The sequence below is a fragment of the Liolophura sinensis genome, chromosome 1 (genome assembly GCF_032854445.1).
Source record: "Liolophura sinensis isolate JHLJ2023 chromosome 1, CUHK_Ljap_v2, whole genome shotgun sequence".
Classification (NCBI taxonomy): Eukaryota; Metazoa; Mollusca; class Polyplacophora; order Chitonida; family Chitonidae; genus Liolophura; species Liolophura sinensis.
Window position 1 is genome coordinate 13,310,899 of NC_088295.1, and position 21,955 is coordinate 13,332,853.

At 37.8% G+C, this 21,955-nt stretch overlaps 2 protein-coding genes across 2 annotated transcripts in view; one reads left to right on the top strand and one right to left on the bottom strand.

Annotated features, from left to right (window-relative positions):
• LOC135464982 (protein N-terminal asparagine amidohydrolase-like) overlaps positions 1–5,153 on the top strand; it is a 7,198-nt gene extending 2,045 nt beyond the window's left edge. Inside the window, 9 exon segments of the mRNA XM_064742578.1 lie at positions 238–303; positions 1,401–1,403; positions 1,405–1,510; positions 1,788–1,853; positions 2,209–2,224; positions 2,641–2,734; positions 3,264–3,364; positions 4,240–4,353; positions 4,703–5,153. Of these exon segments, the coding sequence (XP_064598648.1) occupies positions 238–303; positions 1,401–1,403; positions 1,405–1,510; positions 1,788–1,853; positions 2,209–2,224; positions 2,641–2,734; positions 3,264–3,364; positions 4,240–4,353; positions 4,703–4,870 (734 nt within the window). The 3' untranslated portion in view covers positions 4,871–5,153.
• An 819-nt stretch (positions 5,154–5,972) lies between these two features.
• On the bottom strand, positions 5,973–20,867 carry LOC135481866 (RNA polymerase I-specific transcription initiation factor RRN3-like). Its single transcript, XM_064761614.1, has 15 exons — positions 20,825–20,867; positions 20,167–20,223; positions 15,712–15,801; positions 14,391–14,520; positions 13,730–13,853; positions 12,752–12,920; positions 12,470–12,544; positions 12,099–12,234; positions 11,597–11,727; positions 11,043–11,173; positions 10,709–10,881; positions 9,685–9,793; positions 9,266–9,406; positions 8,579–8,654; positions 5,973–8,377 (listed from the first exon to the last, which is right to left on the bottom strand). Exons 1-15 carry the CDS (start codon positions 20,864–20,866, stop codon positions 8,264–8,266), a joined length of 1,698 nt encoding a protein of 565 aa, XP_064617684.1. The 5' UTR covers position 20,867; the 3' UTR covers positions 5,973–8,263.
• Positions 20,868–21,955: the final 1,088 nt, after the last annotated feature.

The window sequence follows — 21,955 nt, forward strand, 5'->3', positions numbered from 1 at the left end:
TTTTATGGGTTATACATACATGTTTATTCATGCTACTGAATGCTTGTTCTTATGTCAGCTAGAACTTCAAGTCATTTGGTTCCTTCTCCAGAATCACTACTTCTTCTCTCATGGCTGTTGTGAATGATATTTGTTACTTTTTGCCAATATAAGATGATTTAATGCGTCTTAAATTCGGCTATTGTGTAACCTCTTAGTTAAATGTTAATACATGGAGAGTGCATAATTATTTTCCAGATGTCATAAAAATTTTGGGGTCAGAAGATGCTACAACCTGTCATATTGTGATCTTGAGAAATAAAGGTAATCATGCTAATCACCATGGCATGGAGACTAGGCTCTAAAGTGTGTTTAAGCTATGATACAGGATTAGAAATTTTTCCCCCAGGTTTAGCAGAGAAAAGGACTAAATAGTTTAATGACACTACAATACCATTTCTGTTGTATCTTATACCATTGGTTTTGTCCAACACTTTTGTTGGTATATACCTAAACCAGTGAAGTTCTGCATTTCCCGCCAATGAAGTCATCTCAGTTGGCTGCAAGCTGCTATTCAAGTCCTGAAGAATGTTATTGATTCAGTTGGTGTAGTCAAGAATATTACACTTTCACAACATTGCAGCACATTATGGTGGGAGGAACTAATGTGATGAGAATACACAGAAACACACTCCCAGAAATGTGTAAGGTTGCTCTCAACATTATTTCGGCCTGATCACTGTGGTATTTCCTTGTATCAGACTGCATGGGTCCAGTGCGGCATAGTTTGGAAAGTGCTGCCGATTGGATTTGACTTATTGGTGTTTAACACCATATTCAAGAATGTTTCACATGCATGATGAGGGTCAGGTCTTTTCATTGGTAGAGGAAATCGGACTAGAGTGAAAACACCACACTTTGGCAAGCAACTGGCAAACTTTCTCATATGTCATCTACATATATCTACCTGCAGAGCAAGCTCATGAACATGTGAAGTTGTTGGAAGACAAGTGATCGCCAATAAACTTCATGTAACAACACCTGAATGTCTTTGTCTATTGCTTACTGCCGCCAAAGCCAATGGGTGTGCCATGGATATGGAGGAATCTTGAACATTGTTATAGGAGGCTGGGATCGAACCGGCCAACATCTCGCATGTTAGGACAATGACACACCACCCAGCCATACTATACTGAAAATTTGCCTGACCAGTGCTTGTCCTATTCCTATATGCTGAATGCCAATATGCCAAGGTCATCATTAAAGATATGTTCATTGCCAGTAACCCGACCAACCCTTAAAGAAAGGGACTTTTGATCTAATGTTTTATTGGGCATTTGATGGAATTTCTTGGGGTTCTCGATTTTCATTTCTTTAAAATCCATATTGTCATTTTATGATATTTTTATACTCTTGCTCAGACTCTGGGGCTACCTGCCTGGCACACCTGGACGGCTGCAGCACAGAGACAGCTGTACAGGACATGGTCAGAACTGGTGGAGGAGCTGTCACCTGACCACAGTCAGGCCCGGTACATGTTTATACATTCTTAATATATGAATGCATTTTCTTATATATAATTCTTCCATTCTCATAAAGGATAGGAGTGTGAGCTTTGAAGCTTTACAGGAAAATATAATTTTTATGTCTGGGTTTAATGCTGTTAAATTTAGAAATATCAACAATTAATGTGGATATCCATATATTAAGTCTCATGATGAAGCTTGACATTTAGCATTGTAAATCTCTAACATTAAATATTCTGATATCTGTAGCTTAGCAAATAATTTAGCTGATTTATTTTACAGACTGGAGTTATCACTGATTGGAGGTTTCTTAGATGAACGAAAATCCTCAGAAGAACTATCCATTAGGTATTCTTGGTAATGTATTTTTACTCAAACCTCAGATGTAGGGGCCTACTGATCAGTGAGTCAGACAAAAGGGCAAATGTACTGATCTATGAATCTCAATAAGTATTCTGTAAGAGCCGACAGACAATGTGTAATATTCATTTTAAAATTAGAATTGTTCATGTTGATGTTTTGGCATTGTGATGTTCCTTTATGCAGAAGTTATAATTCAATCATATTTGTTACATTCATGTCATTAGTTGAAAAAAATTGACATAGGCCTCAGCTGGAGTGCTCTGACAAAAATCAGCTTCATTTTAGCCTTGTTATCTCAGTTTTGTTTGGATTGCATTTAGTTTTCGTCTCTTATTTGAAGTGTACACACATTTCAGGTACATTCCAGAGCTTACCCCAGGAGATCCATCTCATGATAGAGCTTGTATCACAGGTATGGACTAAGAATATTTCTGCTACAGTCTGTGTTTTTGGTAAAAGGTTAATAATTTTGCATTGAACTACTATTCAGAATGCATGTTAACAATGTTGTAAATCACAATCAATTAAAGTGTTGTGATGTCCTGGTAAATATTCTTGTGTTGGATTGGTGGCTTCTCATTGGACAAGACTTTAACATGGTGGCACTGTGAAAAGTGTGAACATCATGAGATTTCTCATGTCTTCTCTCTCTCTTACGAAAGATGTTTACAAACTTGTCTTTACTCACAACTCACAAAGATGAACCATTTGAGATATACTTTTCAAATTGGGAATGGAACTTGGAAACTTCTGAAATGTATCCATGCTGAAGGCTCTATTTCGTTATTGTTTTCATGTGGATTTTGTTTCAGATATGAATACTGTGAAAAGAGATGGGATTTTCTGGCCAGTGATCTATGGAATTGGTATGCTTCAGTGCTAACACCTTCATTCAAACAATGGTCACCTGGCTGTATATCAGATTGATACAAACACAGATTAGAGTGTGTTCTTGAGATAGGTTTTTTCATGTTTCATGCTTTGTAGATTTCAAAACTGGAACTGTTCATCCTTAATATTAATGGACAAAATATAAAACTGTCAAGATTTCTCGGGTGCGGTACGTTAGATCATAGTGTCTATTTTTACCGACATCTCACTGGACATTTTAACATAGTTATCAGGCATGGTGGAGTGGGCATATTGTGCTGGTAAGTGAAATAGCTTACAATTCCAATGGTAGGTTCATTACTTTAGGCAGGTGTTTTTTCTCTCTTGGAATTCCAGTTTCCACAACGCGTGAAACTGACAGCTATGTTATAAGTGAAATATTCCTGCCTATGGCATTAAACACCAAACCTTCAATAAAACTGTCAGTTCTCCGTGTCCCATTTCCTTAAACATATGCTTTATTTCATATTTCTTTAAATGCACACTTTCTTCCGCGTATTTCAGCTGTTGATGTGAAGTCGGGTGAGATTTTCTCAGCATCATTCCCTGACAAAGGCCCCGATCAGGCACTGCGATCCGCCCGGCATTTCAGTGGTGGAGATGAGGTCAGCATTTTGTGACTGCTAATCATGGTTTATCTATGTAAATGTACCTCTGTTACATTTAAATACAGTGTTTTTTTTTTAGGTGCTGTTATTTCGAGTTGCATAGAGATCTTCCCAAAATTCATACAAATGTTGCTTATACCCCATTCTTAATGGCATAATTTAACTGGTTTAAATATGAAAATGGCTCTGAGAATGAATGCAAAGTGAGGCAATTTAATCTGGTTTACTTGTGCGTTACTGACTTTGCTTGAAGATAGATTGAGGGCTTGAGCAGGTTTATCTGTGCATGGTAACTGGATGTATTGTCCACTTACTGTAGAGGTCAGAAGGATGTTGATATTACCGAACATGCTTGACCGTGTAAATGGAAACATTCCTGAACTGTCTTAAAGTTGACAGTGTCATGGGCACTGGCCTCGATTTAAGTTGGTTCAGATTTGATGAAGATTAAATTTTTGCTGCGTGAGTGTGGTACAAGTTTCAAGGTGTTTGAGTTTGAGATGCTTGATGTGGGCGTAGAATAGATTAAGAATTCGTCAAGACCTTAATATTCTTCTGTTGATTTCATGTGGTAATAGTACATGTATTTCTTTAGTCATTTAGTAGTTACCATATGAAAGTTATTTATTTATTTGATTGGTGTTTTATGCGTACTCAAGAATATTTCTCTTATACAACGGCGGCCAGTATTATGGCGAGAGAAAATCAGGCACAGCCCGTGGGAATCCATATGAAATAGTGATATGTTTTCTTATGCACACAATATTGCACAAACACAATTCATCATTTTCCACACACCCTGTACAGTTGCTTTAATTCTGATAGGTTGATAAACATAATGAGATACTAATTGTTGCAATATTTCCACTCAGGTCCTAAATATATACGACCCTCATACACATCAGCTGTTGATTGGTCCCTTTCACTATGATGTCATGGCCCATGTTGACAGATGGTGTAATGCACCAGATCACTTCATAAGAAAGGTAAGTCAATTTTTTAAAAAATTGTACATGGTTATTTCTTACATACATGTAGTCAAAATTATTACATCTCAAAGTAGATTTGCTAAATTTTGTGTTGTTAAATAGTGTGAACAACACATACTTCTCAGAATATTTTGCAGTCTTAATGCCATCAAAAGAGGTGTTTATGATGGACCCCTTGATAAGGTACCACAGTGTGCAGTGTAATAGGTATAAGAGTTTCTCTCTCTGCATGGGAAGTATGTCAGCAAGTTCTAAGATTCTCTCTTTCAATAGAAATATTAGGCTTGAAATTGATGTTACTTTTGTAAAATATGTTCCTTAGTGTTTGTGGTGTGATTTGTTTCAGTATTTATCCACTTCTCCTGAACAAGAGCCAGAGGGTTTTGAGAGAAGTGTACGAGCAGCTTTAGTTCAAATCCGAGACTTCCCTGACCCTCTCAATAGTGTTTTCAAAGATGGCAAGCCCAGGGCTTATCAAAAGGAACACAATGGTTTATGGTCCTTAATTTCATAATTTGTACTCACTGTCCTGGTTATTTGTCCATGGTAACTCCATCATTCCATCTGTGAAGATCAGACACAATTGTGATACTGCTGTTCTGCATCTTGGTGCTACTTTTATCTTTACATACAATCAGATAATGATGTAGTTCTGTATGTGTGTATGTATAAATACCTGTATGTTTAGTTTAGAACATTGTGTCAAATTTGAACTCAAATGTAAGTGAAGATACCAAATTGCAGAATGTTTTGGTTATTGCGTACCAAGTTATGCTATAAGTTGTTGTTTTTTCCCCTTTGTTTTCTGTCTTATAGTCAGATGACTCTTTACCACTTATCTGTTAAAGAATACAAAGATTTAAACAGTTGATTTTAAACCTTCCCTTGTTGCCTGTGTTCCACACACAATATGGCATGCTTTAGCCATTCTGGTATTAACGCATCAACTGTACCATAACAAGAATCTTCTGGCAAATGACTTCAGACATATATTGCTATTCATTTATAAAAGAAAGTGATACGGTTTTTTCCCATTATTAACATATTGGTGGCCATGTTTCAGAATTATCTAGGCCTGTATATCACCTAGCACAGCTATAATAGTTTCAACAGAAAACACAGATGATGTGTGTTGTCTATCAAACAACTTGTACCACAGCTCTGAAGAGAGGAGGATTTAATGAAGTTGGGGAACACCAATACTGAATACTGCCAGCAATCAGTTTCTCAAACATTTTATTGAAATGATTTAGCTGTTGGAGAATCATTTGTTCCATTTCCAGAAGCAGGAGTGTGAAAAATGCATAAAACATGTGCAGGAAAATGTATCTTGAATGCTTGGATAACTATATTGTGTATTCGCTTTCAATTGGTCAATAAAAAAAATGATATACAGGATGAATGTGGAGCTGAACTGCTCAGTATAATCATTGGGGCTGTTTCTTATATAAATAAGAACATCTCTAGAAGATGTGAATGGTGTTTAATCCACAGAAATAAAGACTGACTAACAATGAAATAAACAAATATCCTCTTCAACTGACAGCCATCCAGTGTCATCATTCTCTTATTTTCTTTCACAATGTCATTCCACATTATCACCATTAGTAACCATAAGACACTAACAAACAGGAACATGTATGTATAACCATGCTGTATGTAACCTGCTCAAAGTTCAGAGCTAATGGACATGTTTGATTATAAACATATACACTGAAACATAGTAAGTTATCCAAAACATCCATATCTGTACAAACATATCAGTAACATGTCATAAATAGATAAGTTAGTACTTAATATTTGTTAACCTGATTTTCTTCTGGATTAAACCTCCTCAGAGTTACATTAAACAAGTGTATAAGTTGCAACAAAAGTGGCTAATTTAAAGTTCATTATTTCCAATGTGTCCTCCACTATGTTTTGTTGTCACTCACGATGCACCTCATGCTCTGCTAGGTCTGCTGCAACCAGTACACTGTCATTACTCTTAAGCCTGGTACACTGTCAATACTGTCACATTTGCTACAATGTCATTACTGTTACATCTGCTACACTGTCATTACTGTTACATCTGCTACACTGTCATTACTGTTACACCTGATACACTGTCATTACTGTCACATCTGGTACACCATCATTACTGTCACATCTGGTACACTGTCATTACTGTCACACCTCTGGCAGGTTGTCACCAATTTTTCACATAGTAGCCTACAGTTATTTCTGTTCCTCCTCATTCATGTTACAAGTTCTCATTCATGTTACACCTGGCACATGGTCATTCCTGTCACACATGGCATGCTGTCGCCATTTTTCACCTGGCAAGTTCTCATTCACATTACACCTGTACATCATTGTTTCACCTGGCCAGTTGTCATTTGTGTTACACCTGGTACACTGTCATTCCTGCAACACACGGCATGCTGTCACCCATATTTCACCTGGTACAATGTCATTGCTACACCAGGCATGTTCTCATTCACATTACACTTGTTACACTGTCAGTCCTGCAACACATGGCATGTTGTCACCCATTTTTCACCTGGTACAATGTCATTGCTACACCAGGCATGTTCTCATTCACATTACACTTGGTACACTGTCAGTCCTGCAACACATGGCATGTTGTCACCCATTTTTCACCTGGTACAATGTCATTGCTACACCAGGCATGTTCTCATTCACATCACACTTGGTACACTGTCAGTCCTGCAACACATGGCATGTTGTCACCCATTTTTCACCTGGTACAATGTCATTGCTACACCAGGCATGTTCTCATTCACATTACACTTGGTACACTGTCATTCCTGCAACACATGGCATGTTGTCACCCATTTTTCACCTGGTACAATGTCATTGCTACACCAGGCATGTTCTCATTCACATTACACGTGGTACACTGTCATTCCTGCAACACATGGCATGTTGTCACCCATTTTTCACCTGGTACAATGTCACTGCTACACCAGGCATGTTCTCATTCACATTACACTTGGTACACTGTCATTCCTGCAACACATGGCATGTTGTCACCCATTTTTCACCTCGTACAATGTCATTGCTACACCAGGCATGTTCTCATTCACATTACACGTGGTACACTGTCATTCCTGCAACACATGGCATGTTGTCACCCATTTTTCACCTGGTACAATGTCATTGCTACACCAGGCATGTTCTCATTCACATCACACTTGGTACACTGTCATTCCTGCAACACATGGCATGTTGTCACCCATTTTTCACCTGGTACAATGTCGTTGCTACACCAGGCATGTTCTCATGCACATTACACTTGGTACACTGTCATTCCTGCAACACATGGCATGTTGTCACCCATTTTTCACCTGGTACAATGTCATAGCTACACCAGGCATGTTCTCATTCACATTACACTTGGTACACTGTCATTCCTGCAACACATGGCATGTTGTCACCCATTTTTCACCTGGTACAATGTCATTGCTACACCAGGCATGTTCTCATTCACATTACACTTGGTACACTGTCAGTCCTGCAACACATGGCATGTTGTCACCCATTTTTCACCTGGTACAATGTCATTGCTACACCAGGCATGTTCTCATTCACATTATACTTGGTACACTGTCATTCCTGCAACACATGGCATGTTGTCACCCATTTTTCACCTGGTACAATGTCATTGCTACACCAGGCATGTTCTCATTCACATTACACTTGGTACACTGTCATTCCTGCAACCCATGGCATGTTGTCACCCATTTTTCACCTGGTACAATGTCACTGTTACACCTGGCAGATTCTCATTACTGTTGCACCTGGCAATCTGTCATATATAGGTGTGTTGAAAAATATTTCCTTCAACCAATCACAAAGCCGTCCCCTCTATTGCGTAAAACAGATCCAGTATTTCCTGACCACATCACACGTGCTTGAATCCTGGAGATACTCCATAATTCATGAAGTCAAACTGACTCATTTCTACAGAGGTTCTACACTCTGATTTCGTCGACTCCGGGAGGAAATCATCCTCATCCTGATAAACAAAACAAAAACTAGAATGTTATGCATTTTCTAGTTGATACTTTTTTAACACTACCAGATTATCATTTCCTTTTAACCCTGAAAAATGTTAAATATAAAATTTACATGACAGGTGAACTCAGGGTACAACGTTGCTATTAAATAATGTTTCATCCATAGAATACAAAAAATGTAACTCCTTGGATACACATACCTTAGATTCCATAACGTCTTCTTGTGGCCTGTTGCCTTCATACTCTCTGTAGATCTGGGAAATGAAGTGCTGAGATCTGTCAAATAGGATAAAAATGAATGAAAATGAGGGTAACTTTGTCAAATTGTACAAGGTGCTCTTCCCAGATGCCTTCTATTACAATACATGAATAAGTAGAAAAATATACGGTTGCATTTATAAAACCTGAAAAATACATCACAACAGGCAATTACAACTGACTAGATGAAATAATTTCTCCAATATTTTGACTGAAAAGTGGTGAGTAAAGAGTAAAGTCGTTGAATCTCGGACATCTCAAACATACAATCCTAAAATGCTGCTGAAAACTGGCAGTGGGTTTAGAATCTGCTCTCCTAGAGTCATGGGTCCACCTGCAAACTGGTCTGGGTTTTTTCAAGATGTGGTGTTGACAAAGAGTAAATAAGTAGATAGGCATACGGAGCACAAAAATAACTGTCCATGAACATTCACTTTTAACAGTCTTGAAATTCATGCTGGCTTTGTCTCCAGTCGTATATGTGCAATCTGTAGATGGTCACAGGTTTCACCAAGGCTCTGCCTGGTTTCCTGCCACCATAATGCAGGTTGGCGTTGAGTACAGTATTAAACTACAATTGAAAAAATAATTTGTAGTCTTGGACACCGTATGTAGGAAATGAAACACACCTGAGAAGAAGGTAAGGATCAAAGGGGAAGAAAGCATTTAGGTGATCGGTAGTTAAGGTGCCTTGCTCTAGAGAGCACTCTGGTAGCATCAACCTGTTATTCTTCTCAACAATGGTATCACAGTAAGCCAGCTGGTAAGACCTGCAACACCAATAAGCAGAGACAGTAATGGTAACTAGCGCAAAAGGTACCTAGTCGAAAGTTAAATCTCTTGTAGTTTAAAACTAACAATTATCAGCAAAGAATGTGAACATAGAAAAAAACTTAAAAAGCATAGAGCAAAATCTTTGATATCTTACACTTAATGGGTTTCTTAGCTACTGTAGCAAATGTATTCATGATTACAACCAGATAACCAGCTGATGCTCTAGTACAAGAACAACATACACCAGCAGATAGTAAACCAGTAAAGGCTTTACCTGGTTACTGAGGAGAATGTTTTGGTGATGACTGGGATAGAGAACCTCAACGGGTTGAGGCGACTGGTCACCAGTGTCTGCAAGTTCAGAGCTTTAGCCCACTTGTAACCTGTGTAGCAGTCAAAATAATCACAGTATAATAGAAAAATACAATAAATAAGTAGAGAAGCAGTTTCTACCATCATTGACATAGCTGTGAGGATATACTGAAGCATGTATGATATCAATATGGGTTAAAGGCCGGCAGCAACCTGCGGATGGTTGCAGGTTTCCTTCAGGCTCTGCCCAGTTTCCTCCCACCATATTGCTGGTCGTGCTGTATAAGTGAAATATTCTTGAGTATGGCGTATAACACCAATCAAATAAATTAACATTTGATTAAATAAATGATTGCTTTTGGTTCACACTGGCAGTCTAACATCAATATTATGGAGAGAACAGTTATCTTTCATCATGATAACATCCAAAATTAGACCAAATCTAGCAATCACATTCAACATGGTTTCTATACAGTAGTTTGGGGAGCATAGCCACCATCGAGAACAAAATTAAGTTTTAAACAATGTGGACCTATTGTGTTCACTAGGAGTCAAGTGGAGTGAGTGAGTGATTGGGGTTTAACGTGGTACTTAACAATTTTTCAGTCATATGACGACAAAGGAATCCTTACAGTGTAATGTGCCTCCTTGTTGCAGGGCAGATTTTCGCTCTTTGAACCAGTGCAGCTTCACTTAGATAACCTACCGAAAGCAAGTAGGCTGCCCTGCCTGAGCCATTATACTGATATGAGTCAACCAGTTGTTGCACTATCCCCTTCATGCTGAACGGCAAGTGAGGAAGCTACAACACCTCTCTTAAGGTCTTGGGTGTGACCCGACCCAGGATTGACCCTGGATCTACTGTCCCTGCAGTGGACATTCTACCAACTGAGCTATCCAGGTTGGTCCCCTACTTTGGAAGCAGTTCTACAAGCTTGTGTACAATGAAAACCACAGAATACAGCACATCGTAGATACTTGCTTACCTTTTTCACTATCTAGAATTTCCTTGTGTCTAAAGGCAAACACATAGAAAATAGCCTGGCAGACAGAGTAGAATGGTCCATGATGTCTAACATCAGCCCTGGTCAGTCTGTTGGCTTGCAGCAGATAGCGGTGCACCCAGGTACTCATCAGCTCAAGGCACGCCTTCAGGGTACTGAAATACATGCCACAGCACTCTATTAGAAACCTACACAACACACACATAATGAGCAGATAGCTGCCTCAGCTCCCCTCGTATATAATGATGTGTAAAAGTATGTTGTAATGTCATGATACACATGAAGAGACAGATCAGGCTTTATAATGACCACTCACCTCACATGCACAAACTGTCCGCGAGAAATGAGACTGGCTATATAGGCCACCCCACCTTGTCGGAATATAGACTCCACATTGGGTGATGTCACTTTTTTCCACAGAAAGTCCAAAAATCCTTCACAAATCTCCTGCAAAACGGGGTGATATATTAATGAACACATTTTATTTTTCATAGACACTTTCTAACTTTTCTGGTTAAAAAAGACATTTAAGTGCATCAGACAGTTGCCATTCTTGCCTATTAGGATTGGATACAATAGAGGTAATCAAAACAAACTGGACTTTTTCAAACGTTATCAGATTTCAGACAGAATCAGGTTTGCTTTGTGCAAGAATCAAGTGTTGACTGCAATTATTTGTTTATATGATTTTTGTGTAACACCATACTGATGTATTTTCAATGAAAAACTGTGTCAATTTCATGGGTGGAGGATGTGGAGTGAGATTAGACTGCACCAACGGTGATAAACAGGAGTGAACCTAGGCCATGGCCTGCTCCCTTGGCTGAAAATGGACATGGATTGCAAAAACCCATTAAACCCAATACTTACCGGTCTTAAACTGCAGAGGTAAAACATGATGAACTGTACATGGCAAGATGCATGGGTAGGAAAGATAAGCCTCTCAAATATCAACAAAATCTCTCTGTATAACAGCTTTGTGTTTTCCCAGTCCAACACACCTGCATTAAACACCACCAGTCAAAACTATTATACTAAGTCATCAAAGATTATTTTCTTCTTTCTCTTTATGACAAGGAAATTTGTACCCATTATGAATTTTGTATGTTTTTTTTTTTATTCTGAATGGAACCATCTAGGTCTATGAGAAAAAGCAAGTTGGTGATTTTATATGTTCTGCTGACACATGTAACGTTAATTTGTAATGTGTCATACATTTAAACCAGTTCCTCTGAAAGCTGTTATGCCACTTGAAGTGTGTAACGTTATGATTATGAGTTTGACTCATTATTAATATACATTGTAGGTGCAGAAGGAAAGATATCACATAGACACAACAGTTAAAGAAGTGCAGAAAAATAAAAACGCTCACCATCTTTGTAACAAGTGTTTTCTATGTAACGTAACATCAGCTCCATCATATAGTCCAGCTTGTTGGCATCCACATGTTTCATATCCTCGCATCCAAATTTCGCATGTGTCATCTCTGTTGATATGTCGTCCTTTTCCTGTACAATAATTATTAGCTCATCAAGAACTCACAACCAAACACTTCCACGGACTGATTGATTACTGCAGGATAACCTTTTCATAATCCACTAAAATCTTCTAAATCAAAATTGATCTCCCTTCCATACCATGCAACAATTATAATGTTACATATAAATGATACTCTAACACATAAGTAGTAGTCTATTATCTAACCATCAAACTTGTATTGATAAAGCAATAATTCATACAAACCATGTCAAAAATGTCCATGTCCTCCGGCAGATCAGCACACTCAGCTTGTTCTATCTCTGTTCGAGGGCACCTGACCTACATGTAAGTAGTCAAACTGTTAATACAGCTTTTTTTACTTCCATAAAAATCACACATTTCAGCTAAAACCTAGAAATCATGATTGCCCTGCAGAGAATATTAAACTAGTGGAGAACTACCGAACTTTGAATTCTTGAAGTATAATACCAAAATTGAATAGCTGACACAATCAAGGTATGTGGTGCTTGTGGTAAGAGAACTCACATCAATCTTGAGCATACGATCCACAATCAGCTCCAGTATTCTCTGCCGGAGATCAGGCATGTAATGGGTGATCTGAAGTAAGTTCTTCACATAACATTCCTGAATGTAAGCAGCTTTGCTCAGGTATGGGAATGCATCGCCCAGCAGGGGAAGCAAAACTGTCGGCATCCTGAAGCATACACCACCAATGTTAATACCATGAACAATGTTCACAACATGTACCCTCAAAAACGCTAACTATACACACCTACAACAATATTAATCATGAACACGAACACCAATGTTAATCATGGACACGTGTAATAATGTTCACTATAAACACCTGCAACAATGTCAAATATGAACACCATTGACATTGTTAACAATCATCAGTAGCAACAGCATTGACCATGAACACCACAAGCAACATCCACTATGGACATCAGCAGCATTTTTAATGCTGAACACCACCAATAAAATTAATCTTGAACACTGCCAACAACATTGAACACAAACACCACAAACAAGTCAATAGAAGTCAACCATTAATATATCTATGTCATCCATAGCAATTTTTCAGTCATATGATGAGGAGGATTGATTATTTGTGTCAACATACACCATCTTCTTGTGACAGGATGAGTCCATGCCACCAATGTGTTGTCATCACTGAAGTATCATGTCGAAGACACCCCACCCAGTCACCTTATACTGACACAAAGCCAACCAATCCAGTTTCCTTGTTCTAACCTGTTAGTGCTAAGCGCGAAGTGCGGAGGCAACAAGTACCACTTTTAAAATCTCTGGTATAACCTGACCCGGGTTTGATCCCAGGCCACCCGACTTTGGGGCAGAAGCTCTAATCATTATGACAGCAAAGCAACCCAGTCTTATCCATAGGTGAAAGTCTGAAGTATTTGATAAGGAAATCCTTATTATTTAATATCCAAAAATGAAAATTTTATGATTTTATGTCTCTTTCAAATATGATGGTCTTACATGGGCACAATCTGGGAGATGCCCTTTATGACCAGATGATTCTTCACAAATTGCTCTTCGTCTGTTTTTCGCACTAGATCAGTAACAATTTTCCATGCTCTGTTTTTTGACAAACTCGATGGCCCTGAAAGCAGAATAAAACATAAATTTGTTGCATCTTTCCTACCCAAATTCCAATCATACTGTGCAAACATTTGCCTCACCCACCCCATAATTACATTCAATTCATGCTTGTGCAAGAAACTCGTCAGCTTGTGGAGCTGTGCAGGGGTTCAAAGTGAATTGTTTTCGCACATGACAATCTGTAGATTTTGAAAAATTCCATGTTCTAGGCTTCATGTATACAGTAGGGTTGAAATAGGAGACATTTTGAACATATTTTAAATGTACCCTACATGTAAAATCAAGTGCCCACAAAAAATAAAAACTAGATTTCAAGGATCAAATTAACCACCTGTATTTATTGGACTGTTTAAATTCTTTTGGCTGTCCTTGTGGTTTCAGAAAAGAAAACTAGTGTCTGCCGAGTAACTGACATGTTTCCCTCAACAAAACCTGAGAACCTAATGTCAGTGAGAACTGGAGTCACATAGTGCAGTACTGCAGATTTCAGTCCCTTGAACAGTATGTGAGCATGTCTCTAAAAAAACTGCTGACTTACTTGGTGTGAATGCCTTGACGAGAGCCCGGAGGGTGGCCCGCAGGTAGACAGTGTGGGCAGAGACCAGGTTGACCAGGAAAGACTGGTACTCGTGTACCACAGCTGGTTCCCTTTCCAACCAATCCAGCTTCTGCAACATTACCATAATTCATAACCTGTATATGCAAAAAATGTGAACCACTGGAATATGAGATCACACATAAACTTAATTCTTAATTTGTCGGTTCACTACAGTTACGTCACCTTCCTGACAAACTTGTTAATTAAAAGCTACAACTGAAACAGCCAGAACTGGATTCGAATACACCTCACTGGACAAGGACCTGACACTTATAGGCCTATTACAGGTATCAAGGGCCTAGTGTTAATGAAGGAGAATCTTTGCTGGGCTGGCAGGAGTTAAGATAAGAAAGCCTGGCGGGTCAGCTAAAGGGAAGAAACATTCGACTTTAAATATATGCATACAAACCCTGGTGAAAGGGCTTGGTGGGTATAAAACAAAGTGGGAGTCCATTCGTCTTTGGTTTGATCTATCTTCTGTGCGCCAGTAAAGTAAAAGAAAAATAGATACAAACACATGCTGGCTTCCAATGAATGTCACTTTGATACACGTTATCCCATTGACTGTGTCTCTCCTGGGGCCAATGAGTGAGCTGTTCACAACAATGCAATGGCTGTTTGATAGCGGCAATGCCACAGGTTTTAACTGATTACAGAGGATGATTAAAAAAGAAAACAATCCAAAACTAATGGTGTTACTTGATTGCATTATTCAAGAATGAATGACAGTTGAAATACTGGTTGTTGATTAAAATTAGTCATCAAAGGTGTGAAAACAAGTGACACCTCTGAATACTGTTCACAGTAGGTGCAAAAGTCATCTTACATAGTTGTAGCCCATTCCCCATGGTTTCAATTTCTAATCCAGATTACGAGGATTAGCAACATCGTAGGAAATAAAAGACGACTAAAGCCACCTGTGATAATACCTGTTTGACGCGCTTGAGTAATTTCGGGCATATCATTACTAGGAAAATTAAATAGTTTTAAGATCTTTACTTTGATTAAATATGCAAAAATTAATTCTCATGAACCCTTTTTTGAAGTGAATCCGCGAAAATAAATTCCAGCCAAAAATATATACTTTACAGTAACATACAAACACCACCAAACACATCACCAAATCCTTAACTTATAATGTACATTTCAGCCTTAAGAACAAAGGATTCATCATGAATAACAGGACATCTGTATAATTAACTTCTACTGTCAAACAAATTAAAAGTTAATGTCCTGGAAAACAACAATATAGCTTATTTACCAGCAGCACTCCGACTAACACTTCATACTCTTTTCCAACCACACTAATGCAGGTCTTCAATCCACGCAGGTAATGAATCAACAACTCAGACTAAAATAACAAAAAAAAAAAAACAATAAAAAACATATAACAGTACTGATTAATTTCAAACTATTTAAGGGGAAAAGTATAGCATAACAATGAGTTTAATGTATATCTCCTACTGGTGGAAGGTAAGTGAGCTCAATCAACCCTGTAACACTGATATAATGAACATTAATGAATAATGAGGTGAGTTTCGAGTTCAAAATCTTTTCTCATTGAACGTAAAAAGTCCTCTTGTGTCATGTGACCTGTGAAAAATGTCAGACAACCTTTGTTGATATCAATTTACCAATCACTTGTCTCACTTTGTTCCAGAGAAACATGTGACACCTCTTTCTTCTAGAAACTTCTCAAGTTCACAAAAATTCAGCTCCTCCATTTTCTCCATCATCTGTCTACTCTGAATAACTTTTTGCGAAGCTTTCTTCAGATGCCAGTGTTATAGTAAATGCGATTCCACAATAGTTGCGTGACGTTTCTGACAGGTCGGATGAAATAGTCCAAGAGCCGGCAGAGGTTTATTGGTCAGGCCGCATGTCAAAGGTTTGACACATTGAACATACAGAACCATGTGTGAAAAAGCCAAAATGGTGATTCTTAATTGCTGTAGCCGTGCACAGCCCTTTAAGGACAGGATGGGGTGGATAGTACTATACCTTTTCAATAATTATAGACACTCGCTAAATGAGACACACTGAGAGTACGTGGGTAGATCAGAGGAGTCTCCCACAAGGCGCTCATCATGCCATTTCTCCTGCTGTGTTTTACGAACTATACTACCCGATATTTGAAGTCGATGGTTGTGTACCATTATTAACAGGTGAACATTCAACACCCTTCCGCACTGGGCATTATATTCATTGTCTTGAATCTACTGGCCTCATATCAATCTCTGAAGAATATCGATATCTGAAAAGTACATATTACTGTGAAATGCATCGCTAATTTGACAGAAAGTACATAAACAGTATTTGCTCAGAAAAGATCAAGTGGTTAGATCCAACTGTAAACATAAAAGGTCTGATTTCCGAGCTCCCGGAGGAGAAGACAAACCACGTAGATTTCAGTTGGCCCCTGCAGGTCTGGGACATGCGAGGCTCTGGAGTCATTTTCAGATGCGAGACCTAAACATATATGTTCTGTGTCCTTATAAAGGTCTAAAGTAATGAGAAGAATTGCCAAATTTTCATATGCATTTGGCTACTAATCACTCTCAAGGTATGCTCAAGGTTCAATCCATTTGTTTATTTATTTATTTGATTGGTGTTTTACGCCATACTCAAGAATATTTCACTTATACGGCGACGGTCAGCATTATGGTGGGTGGAAATTGGGCAGGGCGGGAAACCCACGACCATCCGCAGGTTGCTAACAGATCTTCCCACATACGGCCAGAGAGGAAGCCAGCATGAGCGACCGCATTGGTGAGAGACTACTGGGTCATTACGCTGCGCTAGCACGCTAACCAACTGAGCCATGGAGGCCCCCTCAAAAGTTACAAATGATGCAGAGTATCACACAGTATCAGTAAACACGTTAACAGGTACCTCAACACCCATGCTTTGGAAACATTACACAGTTCATTCTGACTGCAATTAAACTGAAGCACCTTGACAAACTTTTCAGTTGAACATTAGTGAGACAAAATATGCAAAATGTATATGGGTATATGGATTGAAAAATCAAGACTACAGGTACCGGCTTTGGAAATTATTACCAGATATCAAACTCACTACAAAAAGCCTGATTAAAATATTATGGAAATTCACAGCTTGTATGCATCCCACTGATAATATATTTTTAAGTAGCTTTTCCAAATTATTGGCAGGCCTACACGTACATATACTGGTAAATGAACAATTACATACTGTGAAAAAATTTTTGAACCAAATAATATTTTTAATGTGGCAAAAAAATCCTTCATTCATGGGAAGCAGGACTCGATCATCCGATGTCTACAACACCTGTCTGGGATTGGTCAATCACCCCTATGGTGAATGGAACAGTCTCCAAGTGCCTGGCTCACAGTATCAGTTGAGTCCATCTAGTAAAATCATTACGGATTACAAACGCTTCCACACTAACTTTGTTATTCACAGATTTCTGACCCAAATTTCTCCCTCTTACTGCATTTGACATTTGCAAGGTATTTTAGTATTTTTCTTGCAGTAAATTAAAAAAAAAAAAAAGGACATACATCTCATGTTAAGTGATGTTTATGACACTACATCTACTTTCACCCCCAGCTTTCAGACAACCCACATCACATGTTGTTGTGACAAAAATGGACATAAAAGTAAAAGAACTGGTGGTTATTCGCTGGCCACATCATATACTCATCGAGGAGTCCGAAGGTTGATTGTGTCAAATGCACGACTCATAGGCGTACAGCAATGGTGTGGGCTGAAATGCCGATAATTACAAACATGTGTTTAGACCATCTACATCGGTTCGGTGTCTTTTTGTTTTTACTTTTTTTTTTTACATCCTGACATTCATCGCAACACCGACTCCATCTCTGCCTCTCACAACCATTCAACTGCCAAAAAAAGGCTCTGAAGTGTGACACGAAAGTTAAAATTTCCTCTTTTAAGGCCTTAGGTGTGACCCAACCCAGGATTGGCCCTGGATCTACCTCCTTCCGAAGCAGACCCTCTACCAACTGTGCTAACGGGGCTAGCAAAAGCCACTTAGGAATGAGTCAATATTTGGGGTAACCTGGAAACAACAGTATCGGTGACAACTGAGTACAAGAATGACTCTTATTTTATACATTCCTCAAGACAACCTGATCGCTAAAAACCAATTCTTAAGTCCCCAGGTCATGCACTAAGCCACTTAAGAATGGTCTAAATAACGCTAATTATGACTTATCAGTCGTGTTGCTTACACGGAAATTCTTTCTGTATCTTGTTTATACATGTAGGTTTCTGAGACTTTATTGCTTATGAGATTTATGGAATTTACCAGATTTACCATATTTGTAATCAAGAAAAGTTTCAAGTAGGGCTACAATTTTTATGCGCATGCTTACCTACATGTAAAAGAATGAAAAGGATATTGGGTTCCTCTGGTGATTTTACCATTTTCCTGTTTTATGGACACACATTCAGATTGACTCCATTCTGTTCTCTTGGAAACATGGTTTTTTTATGAGCCTTTCTTGTAGGTCTACAGTTTCTTATGCAATCATTGACCTAGATAACCTTTTGTATCTCTAGGTACCTTGCCAGACTTGTAGAGTGTAAGAATTTACCTTGGTGTATACCAATTTATTTGGTATACACAATATCTGCAGAAAACTTTCCACCACAACACTTTACAAAATTTATCTTTATTCTCATTCCATTGTTTAGTTGACTGCCATGGCAGGTGAGCTGGTGGGATTATGCGAATGCCTTGTTAGCAAGAAGTTGAACCTTAAGAATTACCAGTTTACAATTATCATATCCCAAGGTATGTTTTGGTAAGAAAAATTTCATTATATGCAGCATGACTGATAAAAGAAATAATTAATATTAATTAGACCATTCTTAAGTGGCTTAGTGCATCTGCTGGGAATAAAATTAGTTTTGGGGTACTTTCCACCCCACTAGAGGGCTGTGCACATGTGCCACACTTAAGAATCACCATTGGTTCTGTATGTTCAATGTGTCAAACTTTTCTTACATGATGTTAACTATAAACCTCTGCTAGCTCCTGGACTATTACAGGACTTTTTTTTCCTAAAAAATCAAAACATCCCTATTGTCACCAAGGCCCATGAGAACAGCAGAGGTACATACAATTTATAATACAGGCATTTTTAGGAAAACTTTAAAAACAGACGATCTGTTTGTTGCAATGCTCCTGTACCCCATGAATTAGATAAATGTAGGACGAAAAAAAATTACAACAAAAATGTCAGCTGATTTTCACAGCCACCTCAAAATTAATCAACTGTTATGATTCATTGTCTTCTCATTATTGCATATCAAGTAAATTTGTGTCTTCTCAATATTGAATATCAAGTAAATTTGTGTCTTCTCAATATTGAATATCAAGTAAATTTGTGTCTTCTCAATATTGTATATCAAGTCAATTGTGTCTTCTCAATATTGTATATCAAGTCAATTTGTGTCTTCTCAATATTGTATATCAAGTCAATTGTGTCTTCTCAATATTGTATATCAAGTCAATTTCACAACTTTTTCTAAAATGTACTATGGACACTGAGGAACAACTGTAATGACAGATTAAAACGAAAAATACTGGATTTTACATAATGCTCCCCATTGCAAAAGTGGACATAAATGTATAATGAGTTTATATCTAAGTTACCAATGTTTATATAACATATTATGCCATCAAAATTCAACTAAACAGTCTTACCTCAATTGAAGGATTGTTTAGATTGCTAACAAGAATATCATAGTCCTTTGATGATCCCTGCAAATATAAGAAATTGTTTACTAGGGTGACTCAACATAAAAACGATAAAGATTCAATGATGATCCAGTGACAATGGGAACTCTGCAAGTACCCCACTGCAGAACTCATTTTGTTGATGTCAAATGTTCATATTCCTGGGCCCACTATGACTTTGTAGATCAATTTTTCATAACTTTTCTCCTAAATCATGACGCCTTATTGCAAGAAATGTTTAGAAACAAAGTTTTGTAAATGTGGCCTCAGGTCAACATGATGACATCACATTTAAGATAATTAAACATAGTGCTTGTAGAATCTGATATATTGTTACATTGTGGATGTTGTTCTATAATCGGTTTTTGATGTAATAATGACTCAAGGTCCAACTGCACACAAGCAGTTTACTCACAGGTTTAAAAGACTTACCACCTCTCCATTATTTCATCTTAAAAGTGTATTCAAGATAATGAATGGTTTATTGTACACACTACTAAGTGAAGAAGCCTGAAGATCACAGCACAATAAAAATTTCTTAGTACTGGTACTTGGATGGTACCTTTAACACTCTGAATACAAGACTGAGTTGATTACATCATCACACTGAGTTCACAAAACTTACTTTTTTATACTGGTCGAGTATATTAAAGATGTTAGCATCCATTTTAGCATCCATTTTCGCACTGTAGCAAACTCCCTTGAAAAATGAAGTAAAAAAAATATGCTTATAATATTAGCCTTTTCACCTATACTGGTCCTGGTGCAATTGATCTTTACCAAAGAAGTCTGACAGTGATTGAATTCAAAATAAACTTCAACTTGTTAGAAATGTACATGGCCTTTGTGTCAGTCAGAATCTTCATGGACATCTGTCTGACCCTAGAACCCACATAACTAAATTTCATTCATAAGTGGGCAATATCAGAATTTAAATAAATACAAAAAACATGTCAGATGTTAAGTTTTAGAGAACTGACTCAGTGAGGAAACTTGTTCCTTTCAGTTATGATGCATCATAAATAACACTAAGCAAAAAAATGACATTCTCATTACCATGATCCTACTTTCAGAAGTAAGAAAGTAATTGGTTAAAAGTAAAAGATTCAAGAAAACACATGTTGTATTGTAAACAGGATCACGAGTGAAAGTCGTACCGGTACACATAATCATAAAACATAAATAACATCTTGAAGATGACAATACCAAAACATGGCTCTATTAATACAGGGTTTCTTTTTATTTTTTGCTCTTTTTTAACTTTCTCTGTTGCCTCTAGAAGGCATTAGTAGTAGCCTAAGAATACAATGAAGGAAAAGACTGATACTCAGGCTACTAATGTCCATACTCTGTCAGTGCCATTATCTTGAACCTTTTAATAATATCATACAGCTAGGATATTACGGCTAGAAATAATACTTGTGCAGCTTACAGCTCTAATGACATATCTTTCCACAAATGATACAAATGTTATATTTTTGGCTAATCTCTGGGACACATGTAGGCCTACGTCATAATGTGTAGGTCCTATCTGTTGAATGTACAGAGACCATCATATATCATGCATTTCGGCTCTACCCAAAACACTAGCTGACCAGCACCCGAAAGCAGCGAGTCAAACAAAATGCAATACAAGGTCAATAAAATGACAAACATAATTTGTCTATTTTAAAGTCTATTTATTTATGTATTTATGTATATTCAAGTCTATATAATTCAACATGTGATATATTTAGTGAACAGCTGTAACACAAGC

Bases quoted from the DNA above. Each gene is read 5' to 3' on its own strand.
- LOC135481866 (XM_064761614.1), bottom strand. From the start codon at position 20,866: ATGGATGCTAACATCTTTAATATACTCGACCAGTATAAAAAA. The intron at 12,545-12,751 runs GTGAGTTCTCTT...ACTTACATGTAG, and splicing joins ATCGTATGCTCAAGATTGAT to GTCAGGTGCCCTCGAACAGA. The intron at 11,174-11,596 runs GTAAGTATTGGG...CCCGTTTTGCAG, and splicing joins ACCTCTGCAGTTTAAGACCG to GAGATTTGTGAAGGATTTTT.